The following is an 11,528-nucleotide window of genomic DNA, read 5'->3' as shown; positions in this document are numbered from 1 at the left end:
TAATTCATTTGTTAGGCAGCTCTAAAAGCCAAGAGGAACCATAAGCTACAAGTTTCTCGGTCAGTAAAATTGAAAACAAAACGAAAAAGGCACAACTTTCTCTCAAGAGATAGACACACGGTTTCTCTAACCTAATAAAAAGGCCAGTTTCATCGCTTCCAACGTTGACATCTCGCTCTTTCTCCCTGCCTGCCTTCTCCTGCACTCGAGACAAAAAGAAATCGCAGCGTGCGCACGGCCAAAGTGACCAGATTTTGTCTCGCGATGGCGCACCGGCAGTCCAGACTCCAGAGATGGCTGCCCTCTCCCTTTCTCACACCAAACCCACCATATATTCCACAAGACCACAACACTACATCAGCTTCATTCCGCCATTGGAAAGAAATGAACGATCTAAGAAAAATCTTTTCCTCGTGTACGCATAAGCAAAAGTTACGAGTTAACAATTTCAGAAGTTTTTGTTCGATCGAGAAAAAAATCTTGAATCTTGTCACCACTCATGAGAGCGACGCGCCGTCGCGTTAGCCACTTCTTCTTCTTCTCCAAGGCGCAACCTGGCAACCCCAAAGCTCTAGCTTACTAGCTATATATATCTACCAGCATTTCGTAGTGTCCTCGTGATGCATTTGCTTCTTTCTTCTCCCCCTCTTGCAGTAGTATTTAGGATGCTGCGAGCATCGCTCTTGCTCTGATCCCATCGGCGGAGCTTAATTATATATTTATTATTTATTAACTTATTTGTATATCCTTAATTTTATATATTTATTAATTTATCGACGCACGTCGACGTCGTCCATGGAGTCCGTCGGCGGCGGCGGTAGCATCCCGAGGGCACAGGCGGCATCCTCGCGGCGTCTGGGACGCAGCACCAGCTTGGCCTCCCGCGCCGGCGCCGGCGCTTTCGCCTACGACGGGATGCGCACGGCGCCGCTCTTCTCGTCGGCCAACTTCGCGCGCTCCCTCCGCAAGGCGGCCTCCTTCGGCCACAAGAAGGCCAGCGCAGGCGACGCGGACGCGGCCGCGCCGCCACCCCGGCGGGCGCTGAGCAGCAAGGATCAGAACACCGTCCACACCGCGGACGTCGGAGCTGTGATGCTGTCCCCGCGTCGTTCGCTGACCGAGGAGCCGACTAGGCGGAGGCGGGGCACTGCGGGGACGTCGCCGGAGGAAGCCTCTGGAAAGGGATCATCAACCGGCGCGCTGAGGGAGACGATGGCGCGTAAGATTAAGGAGGGGCCCGAGAAGGAGGAGGCGGCGCACCGGGCGCGCGTGCTCTCCGCGCGGCTCCTCCAATGGCGGTTCGCCAACGCCCGGATGGAGATGGCCGTCGCCCGCGCCACGTCCGCCGCCGAGGTGAGCCATCGCCGTGCAGGACGTGCATACTACAGCAGTGCAGCATGCATTGGTTTTTTTCCCGATGGTCATTGGTGAGTCTATGCAATTATCCGTTTGCAGAACAAGCTGTTCTACACGTGGCTGCGCGTGGCGGAGCTGCGCAACATCCAGGCGGCGAAGCGGATCGTGGCGCAGCGGCGGCGGCAGAAGCTGAAGCTGGCAAGGCTGCTGCGGCCGCAGCTCCCCCTCCTCGCCTCGTGGGAGGCCCTTGAGCAGCCGCACGCCGACGCCGTCTCGGACCTCACCCGCGTCCTCTCCGCTGCCTGCACCTCCCTCCCCGTGACCGCCGGCGCCCAAGTATTTGGCGACACTCTGTACCCGGCGCACATAGCCACACACTAAATTCTCTTCATTTCCCTCCATCTGATAGCTACGCCTGCATGCAGGCCGGCGTGGAGGCGCTGCACGAGACCATGTTCGCCTGCGTGGGCATGGTGACCGAGATCGAAGCTAACGCCGACGTGTTCTACGCCACGGTACGCACGCAGGCAAGATTCACATTTCAAAGTTCTCTCGCTTTCCTCCCGTTTTCTTAACGTCCTTGATTCCGGCGTGGCCGGCGCCGGAGCGTCTCTGCAGGCCGGCGCCACCAGCGGCACGCTGGGCGAGCTGGCGAGGACGATACGGCAGGAGGTGGACGGGCTGGAGGAAGTCATGCGGCTGGCCAGGATCGTCACTCGGCTGCAGGTGGGTGGTCGTCTTTCCGACCACGGTGATGTCTCACCGCACCGTATTAAACCTACTCTGAATCTTGTGTCTTACTACTGCTGAACTCTTTTCCTTCTTTTTGGACCGATTCGATCATTGTCAGACATCGCACCTTTTTTGCTTCTTAATAATGGCCATTAGGCAACTAGCTATACTACCTCTTTGCTTAACGAATAGTTTCTGGTGTGTGCTTCCGCTGCTGCAGATGCATGAGGTGAGCCTCCGATCCAACTTAATTCAGGCGAGGCAGAGGCTTGATCAAGACATGCGAGTCGCCGTCGCCGTCCCGACGAGTGCACCTCCCGGCTGGTGCTTTTGAGATTTGATCAATCTCACACGCCATTCTTAAAATAAAGATAAGATGCGGAACTTGTGTCACCGTGACAGACTGACGGGAGGCTTCACCTCTCCTGAACTCGTTCGTGTATGCATATGTGGTTTTTTTAAGGAATGTATACGTGCTTCTTAATAAATTGCGTTTTTAGATAGTAATTTGTGTTATTAGGAGAGCTATGTGTATTGAACGGGTGTGTGCTGTGAATAGTAAACTGAGTCGTTTGTGGTATCTTGTAACTTGAATATTTTCGATCTGAACCGTCTCAAATCTTTAATCCAGTTTTTCATCCCCATCCTTCGAGTGGAATCACGGTGAAATATATTTTATACATTTTATATCATAAATAACTTTTTTTTTGCTATATAGTAGATCAATATCTTGCTATGTGAATAAAAACAGCTTTGTTTAGACGTGGGCAAATGTCGACAGGTGGCTTCCCGCATAGGTGACAGATGCGGTGTGATGGATTCATGCAGTGTAAGTGCGTTGTCTGACGCCATGGCAGCATTGACGAAATATTTGGCAAGGGCTATATAGATCTCTGGCTTGAAGATGGACCAATGGTTGATGATAGTATCAGCTTTATTTTATTTTGTTTACTTTATTATACCAAAAACACATAAAAAATTATTTTTAATTATAGTTGTTATTTCTGTTGCTCAGTTTACTTTCCATGTTGATGTTTCTTGTTTTTTTTTCACTAGTTAGGCTTAATGGAAAACAAAAAAAAATATTAGAGAGCTCTATAGTATTTATCTTGAGTTAGGACATGAAGTTTTCGAAGAGAAAATTAGAAAACCTATGTAACTTTATTTGCATGCTAATGACAATGTTATTAGTACAAATTATTTGAAAACCATTATTGATAATGCTATGGAAAAGTATAAGTTTGGGGAAGCTAGATTTTATGAAAATGATCTTTTTTGCTTACCCCGCTTTAGAGGAGAAAATTTGCTATGATGATTACAATGATGAATATGATATTTTCAGTCGACCTACTATTGAGGAGAAAATTAATTATGATTACAATATGCTCCTATATCTAATGATTATGGTGATGAGAATAATAATGATAGCTATTTTGTTGAATTTTCTCCCACTACAATTAATAAATAATTAATAAGAATGACTATGCTTATGTGGGGAGTAATAATTATTTTGTGCATGTGGCTCATGATAAGAATGTTTTATGGGATAGTTATATTGTTGAGTTTATTTATGATGCTACTGAAAACTATTATGAGAGAGGACGATATGGTTGTAGAAGTTTTCATGGTACTAAAACACCTCTCTATATGCTGAAAGTTTTGAAGTTACTCTTGTTTTATCTTCCTATGCTTGTCACTTTGTTCTTTGTGGATTCATTTATGTACAAGATTCATATGCATAAGAAGTGGGTTAGAATTAAATGTGTTTCATATTTGCTTCTTGATGCTCTATTTTACTTCAATTCATATTTCTTATGTGAGCATCTTCTCAAACTAATGCGCCTAACTGAAAGACGTTAAAGAGTAGCGCTTGTGGGATACAACCCATGTTTTATTTACAATATTTTTTCTTTTTGTTGAGTCTTGGAAGCTATTGCCCCTGTAATGACCTATCCTTATCATTTTTATTTCGTTTTTATGCCAAGAATAGCCTCTAATAGGAAGAAAGTAATGTTTGAGGAAGTTGCTGTCCTGAAAACAGATTCTATGTTGTTACCATAAAAATTCGTAAAAATAGCCAGAGCATAATTTTGAGCTATCATTTTTTATGCATATGCCCCAGGTTATTATCTAACTTTAGTTAGTTGACCACTTTTCGAAATAAGCAAAAGAGAAATTTCGGAAATTTCAATCTTTACCTGATGTTCTGTTTTGACAGATTTCTGCACTATTTGCATTCGTCTCTTAAATCTTTTTTGTTGTGGTTTTGATCAGAGACCTATTTGAAAGGTTGCTACAGTAGTTTATGTTTTAATATATGTTTGATATATGTTAGTACTGAACACAAGTGGATTTGTTTATTTTGATTGTACTAATGCTGCTAATAAAGAATTGTGAGAAGTTTTTGTGTGAAGGAAGTTTTCAAGTTTAGGGAGAGAAGAATGATGTGATGAGATGAAGAATGGACAAAAGCTCAAGCTTGGGGATATCCCTGCACCCCAAAGACATATTCAAGAGGTACAACCATCAAAGATTGGGGATGCCCAAGGCATCCCCTCTTCATCAACAAAGCAACATGTCATCTCTCTATGCGCTATATTTTTATTGCTTCATACGCTATGTGTTGTTTTTGGAGCATCTTTATTTTTGTTTTTGTTTTGTTTTGTTTTGTTTTGTTTGATGTAGCATATGTTGGATCCCGGAACATTTTTTTGGAGAAAGACCCGCTACTTTTTAATTTCATAGAACGCTCTAGTTTTCACTGTTATTGTTCTGCGAGTGTTCTAGTTTTCTGGTACTGCGTTTAGCTCTTATTTTTTGACTTGAATTTTGTTAAGAGGAAGTTAGTATACTTTATTTATGTATGATTAGCTCTCTGGTCCATATTGAATTTCATCTCTGAGAGTTATTTCAAATAAGTTGATTGGTGTTGGATACGAGTAAAATATTTCATGACTATAGTGATGCAAATAGAAGCTTGTCTAAACTGTGGCATAGAGTTTGGCATGTCATATTGGATGTTATTCTTGTCATGTTCTTAGTATTTATTGTTTTAGCATGACTTGTTTCAAATGGCTGAGAGTGCATAATGTGTCATTAAAAGAATCATGTGTTGTTTCTATCATAAATGCATAGTATTGTGGTATTCTCCTTTGATGCTTTATTGGGTTGACTTTGCGCATGCTTATACCATGTTATGACTACAACCAGTCAACTAAAGCATCTATGATCATTTAGTTTTTGATTTGTAATATCACTTTATGCTTTGATTGATAATGTTTTGTCCCTATGCATGATTATGGCCATTATTGCTCTCTTAGTTGGTCGCTTCCAGTCTTTTTGCTAGCCTTCACCTGTACTGAGTATGAGCTCTACTCGTATATCCAACCACCAAAACCAAAGTTGCCAATTATGTCCACCATATCTACCTATATGTGGTATTTCACCTCCACTCCAAAGTAAATTGCTTGTGTGCTACCTTTAAACCTTCAAAAATTATCACCTATTTTGTGTAAATTATAGCTCATGGGAAAGTAGTCTAAAAACTATTGTGGCAAGTACCATGTTTTATACATTTTTAGTTCTTATAAGTTGCTTGTTGTATGATAACCATGCTGTCATGGAGAACACAATCAATATGCTTTTATTGAATATCATGTGAATTACTATGCATGCTCATCTTGTTTGAAGTAAGGGAGATTTACCATGAGTTGCAAATATTTGAGTATGCATATTGTTAGAGAGGAACATTGGGCCGCCAACTAAAGCCATGTTCACATGGTGGAAGTTTCAGCTGGGCAAAAGTCCAAATATCTGTTGTCCTTGCTTTCCCGGTATGGATGTCCAAAAAAGTTGAGATTCATCAAAATTGAGAAATCAAATGAGATCCATCTCCTAAGAACCTTTATATAGGAGGAAAGGAGGTAAGCCTTTGTGACACTAGGTTAAAACATATGTATGCGATGAAAATCCATGGAAGTCCAAGCTAATTAGGACAAGGTGTGAGCACTATTGGTATATTATGCATGAGGCAAGCAAACTTATAGGAAGTAATTATGCATAAGTCATACTATTTATCACTACCGTTGACATAAGTAGCACCTCTCAAAATAAATATTTTCAACACTTCTATTGCTTTCAAAATAAAAATCTCTAGCACATGGGTAATCCCTGCTTCCCTCTACGAAGGACCTTTCTTTTACTTTCATATTGAGTATTCATCTTCTACTTTATGCTCCAATTGAGAGAGCATAGTTGTCATTCTTAGTGCAGTGTGCATAGTCCCAAAATTATTATTGATTGATTCATGATTGTGCTATTACTTGCTCTCAAATTATTTGTATCTACTCACCCTTTGAACTTTGAAGGTGTCCTTGCATTTATGTTTTGCTATTCCATAAGGACATGTTGAGTACCACTTTATTATGTTTACTCTATGATCATAAACACACAGTTGCTTTCAATGCACTATTATTCATGATTCTTTGTTTGAGTTACTCTTCGTGTTATAATATAGCTGCATATGTTAGAGTACTTAGATCCCAGCTCATAATGCTTTACATGCTTGATCATGATTGTGTTGGCTTCATGTCACCTCAAAAATTATTTTGTCATCACTTACCTACTCGAGGATGAGCAGGAGTTAAGCTTGGGGATGCTGATACGTCTCAAACGTATCTATAATTTTTGATGCTCCATGCTTGTTTTACACCAATTTATATATGTTTTTTTTACACTTCGTTGCACTTTTACATGATTTCTGGCACTAACCTATTAATAAGATGCCACAGTGCCAGTTCCCTATTTTCTGCTGTTTTTGTATTTCAGAAAAGTTGTACAGGAAATATTCTCGGAATTGGACGAAACAAAAGCCGAAGTCAATATTTTACCGAAACGAAGACGAAGTCCGGAGGGGGGACGAAGAGGCGCACTAGGGCGCCCACACCACCCCTAGGTGCGGCCTAGAGCTGTCCCGCGCCTAGGGCTGGTGTGGGGCCCACAGGTGCCCAACCGACCTCAATCCTCCGTCTATTTATACATCTTCTCGGGAAAACCCTGGATAGCTGAGCCTCCATCCACGAAAAGTTCCGTCGCGGTCGCCATCGACGAACCCATCTCGGGGGGTTCTGAAGCTTTTCCTGGCACCCTGCCGGAGGGGGAAATCATTGCCAGAGGTATCTACATCGCCATGCCTGATATGTCTCCGATGTATCGATAATTTCTTATGTTCCATGCCACATTATTGATGATATCTACATGTTTTATGCATACATTATGTCATATTTATGCGTTTTCCGGAACTAACCTATTGACGAGATGCCGAAGTGCCGGTTCCTGTTTTCTGCTGTTTTTGGTTTCAGAAATCCTAGTAAGGAAATATTCTCGGAATTGGACGAAATCAACGCCCAGAGTCTTATAATTGGACGGAGCTTCCAGAACACCCGAGAGCCGCCAGAGAGAAGCCCTAGGGGCCCCACACGCCACCCTGGCGCGGCCAGAGGGGGGGCCGTTGAGGCGACCGGGCATACCACTGCATGGTGTAGTATGCAAGTCTGATATAACACCAATGAAACACCGTTCCACTAGTATTATATCGCTCAGAGTGGTACAACAGAAACATATGCGGGTCCAAGGCATGTCTATAGAATTACAACATCGAGTCTGTTACATAAGATCAGCACAACCTCCTACTTTACAATGAGGTAAATCTGCAAATAAACTCCAGAAGAACGACTCGTAGTCTAATCCTATCACGAACTCTATTGGAAGAGTATTTAACTAGCTAAAGAGGCTAAGAATAGATTCTAGCTAAGTAGGAGCTAGGTTTAGGAAACTAGTTCCCTTCTACTACTTAATCTAGGTTTTCTCCCATGGTAGTTGTGGTGTTTGACTCTTTCGGCAGGTTCCTGTTCCCTTGAAGTACTTGTAGACTCCTCGGTCTTCGAGTTGCACGGTAGATCCTCCTTCGATGTCTCCATATCTAAGCAGGGGATTTAAGAGTGGTATGAGTACGAGCGTACTCAACAAGTTCATTATAGGAAAGAGGTGTTTAATGCACTAGCTACAGCATTAGACCAGAAAGTCTAATACCAATGCAGGTTTTCATAACCATTTCTTCAAAAGGTTGCTTTTATTCAGAAGAACTATGTCCGTCAGCCTTCACCGGTTTACTAGAACTTCATGGAGCTCCTTTCCGGCCGCGTTCGCAGTTCCATATCCCGGAAGAGGGAGTGACATGTCACGGTTCTTTACACTCTGCAGAGGTGTGTTGCTTTACCCATAAGAGATCTTAACCTTGGTGCCAACCGCGAATGACCCGTCCACACTTCCTATGGTGTGAGGCCCGGTATAAGGTCTAGCCAATCATGTTCCTCCGCTACCTCGAACACCCACCCTTTGTTGCATACCCCGACCCTGGGTCCTCGTCGGTCCTCTTATACCACTTAAGGATGGACCCCAACCACGACAACAGTTTGGGACTCGTTAACCAAACTCCTTCGCCGTAGCTGCAACCCATCATAGACCGCAATACCGTGGGGACTTTAGGCTTCCCCAGCCCACCGCTTGCACTTCGAGCGACAAGTGTCTACGGACTATGCCGTGGGGACTTAAGGCTTCCCCAGCCTACAGCTTGCCCTGACAGATACAAGTGTCTACGGTAAAGCGCATCCGTTGATGAACGAGAGGTGGAAACACTTTTGACTACTCCGTCCCACTCCGGATCTTATGGTTAACACGGATATTACGGCACAAGAATCACTGGCGACATTTGTTGTTTAATCCTAGATGGATATAAGCCCGTGCAATGGAACCTCCACCATATCCACACAATCCATGGTTCCATTGCCCACCACATAGTCATATTCATAGTTATGAAAGTAGTGGTTTTGATTTTTGTGCAATAGTGATAACCATAATACTTTGCAAGTAATTTGATAAAAATACTCAAATGACATGAGCAAGTGATGAACTTGCCTTTCTTGGCTGCAAGATTATGCAGACAAGGGTCTTCGATACGTAATAACTCCAAATTCTGAAATAGCATCATCGTCCGGTAAGGACGATGTTTAAAAGATTGGCAAGGATGCAATAATGCATAAGTATGATATGCAATCGTTCTAAGCGTGACCTAACCCCGATGATTTAGGATTAGTGAGTGGTAATGATTAGTTCTGGGTGTGTTACACTTTTAGAATGATTTACAAACAAGGTTCTTATTCAGGGTTGTGTTGTTTTAGAATCATAAGCATGTGGTAAAATGGATAGTACAATCATACATATCAAGGAATAGAGGTTGTGTAATAAGTAAATAGCAGTTGTCAATTTTAAGTCCTATAGTGCATGGTGGATGATTATTTATTATATACTTCAAAAGAATAACTTTTTGAAGAACATGTTCTAAAATGAAGAACAAGTATGATAATAGGTTTGTGGGGTTCTATGGTTTTCTATAATTCTAATTGGTTTCTGGAGTAAGTAGTAGATGGATCACAACAATGTTGGATTCATCAATACCTAGGGCTGGTAAGGCTGAGTTAAGCCTAGGCATCCTAAGCAATTAATTATACAAGGTTGTTGTCAAAGTTGGTTTATCTTGCTAATGATAGCTGGCTAGGGTTTATAGGTCCTTATAAGCAGGGTTGGTGATGATTCCTTATTTTCCTCAAAAGAATAACTTTTGAAGAACATACTTCTTAAATAATAAGAAGTATATCAATTAGGGTTGAGGTTGTCTAGGTTTTGCTACTGGATCCACTAAGTAAGGAATTATTGGCTCCTAAATAGGATGGTTCGTAAATATCTCACACTAGTAGAGTTTAGTGTGAATAGTATATGATGCACAGTATTGGGTATGGTTGCTATTATGGTTCATCACAAGGGTGTGATGCTAAGCATGGATGAATAAGGATGATGGTTTTGACAGTAGAGGCTAGGGTTTAAACTTGATTGATCCTACTTGATCAACTAGGTTTAGTGATATGCATACCTGGAATACTAAATTGCTAGTGATAGGGTTCTACATTTTATGTGAACATATGTATGTCTTTTAGTTGCTAATGATGGCTCTTTGATTTGAAATAAAGTATCATGATCACATACTCTAACCTAGGGTTTAGGTTAGGAGCAATTTAGAGTTCACATGTAATAATGGAACTAGGTTCTAAATGGCATTAGGGTTTTAGGATTACACATGAAATGATGAGTTCCTAGTTTTCTACCATATGGAACTAGGGTTGCATAATTGCTGTTGAATTCCTAACTTAATAACTTCATTAATAAATTTGAAGTTATTAATAACTTTGAAATAAGAATAATATGGAATTTGGCATTTTATTATTTTTAAATAATTAATAATTAAGATAATTATTAATTAGGGTTTAAATCATTCTGATACTAATTTAATAAGTTAATAGTAGAGGAAAATTAATTTTAATGTTTTCCTTATTTACTTTCTGGTTTTTATTTATTTTATACCCTTTTTCCTAATTATTGAATTTTAACTGAATTTAGGATTAAATTTAAATGCTTAAATAATAAGTATTAAATAATTAAATCTTTATTAAAAATAAAAATTTCATATTATATTTTTATTGGGTAGACTTTTCTTTTATAAGAATTTTAAGATCTCGTTTATATTTTTCTGACTTAATTTGGATTTTTATACGAATTTGTAAAGTTGCAGCATTTATTGAATTGAAATTAAAGTTGAAATCTACTAAATGCACCCAGACCTAAACTACCCCTAGCCACTGACTGGTGGACCAGTGGTCCACATCAGCTGCCCAGGTGGCGATGATGTGGCCGAGGAGGCACCTGCCGGCGATCGATCTGCGACGCGCCGGCGTTGGGCTGCCCCCGCAGACGCACTACTAGGTCTGTTCGACCCAACACGTCGCGGTGAACCATCCAGTGGCGGCGCCGCCCCGATTAGGTCACCGGAGTGTGGCCGACGACGAGGTACCGCGGCGGAGCTCACAGGTATACGGCTTCGGGCATGATCTAGGACGAATTAGAGGGAGCTAAGATGCTCGGGAGATTCGGTAGCTCACCGCGAGCACAATGGGCTTGTCGGCGAGGTGAGGGGATGTCGCAGTCACCGGAATTGCTCGATGCCGGCCCCGGAGAAGACGACCTGGTGCGGTTGATAGGAGGTGCGTCAGCTCGATTCCTCCTACCCGGTGATGATGTCGAGTATGGCGGTGCCAACGGTGGTCACGGCGGGGCCTGGGGCTTCCACAATCGGCGGCGATGATCGGTGCCGGAGCGGGTCAGGGTTTCGGTATGGGGAATTTTTGGAGCAGGGAGGAAGAACTCGAGAACGAGAGGTCGTCGCGAGCCTTTATACAACGCCAGAGCGTGCCTCGTCACGGAGTCGGTCGCGGAGAGGGCGCCAGCACGAAGAGGAAGACGATCACGGCGTCGTCGTGGCCTCCAAAGAC

General features: G+C 42.5%; 1 protein-coding gene across 1 annotated transcript; it reads left to right on the top strand.

Moving 5' to 3' along the window:
- The first annotated feature begins 631 nt into the window (after positions 1–631).
- On the top strand, positions 632–2,730 carry LOC124650108 (QWRF motif-containing protein 7-like). The gene is made up of 5 exons (XM_047189669.1): positions 632–1,353; positions 1,456–1,692; positions 1,782–1,871; positions 1,975–2,082; positions 2,309–2,730. The coding sequence occupies exons 1-5, from the start codon at positions 796–798 to the stop codon at positions 2,420–2,422; spliced, it is 1,107 nt and encodes a 368-aa protein (XP_047045625.1). The 5' UTR covers positions 632–795; the 3' UTR covers positions 2,423–2,730.
- Positions 2,731–11,528: the final 8,798 nt, after the last annotated feature.

The sequence above is a fragment of the Lolium rigidum genome, chromosome 4 (assembly GCF_022539505.1).
Source record: "Lolium rigidum isolate FL_2022 chromosome 4, APGP_CSIRO_Lrig_0.1, whole genome shotgun sequence".
Lineage (NCBI taxonomy): Eukaryota > Viridiplantae > Streptophyta > Magnoliopsida > Poales > Poaceae > Lolium > Lolium rigidum.
Note: the sequence above shows the minus strand (reverse complement) of the source record. Positions and strands in the feature narration are given on the sequence as shown.

Excerpts from the sequence above, each read along its gene's own strand:
- LOC124650108 (XM_047189669.1), top strand. The coding sequence starts at position 796 with ATGGAGTCCGTCGGCGGCGGCGGTAGCATCCCGAGGGCACAGGCGGCA. Across the intron at positions 1,354-1,455 it reads GCGCCACGTCCGCCGCCGAG|AACAAGCTGTTCTACACGTG; the intron begins GTGAGCCATCGC and ends ATCCGTTTGCAG. Across the intron at positions 1,693-1,781 it reads CCGTGACCGCCGGCGCCCAA|GCCGGCGTGGAGGCGCTGCA; the intron begins GTATTTGGCGAC and ends GCCTGCATGCAG.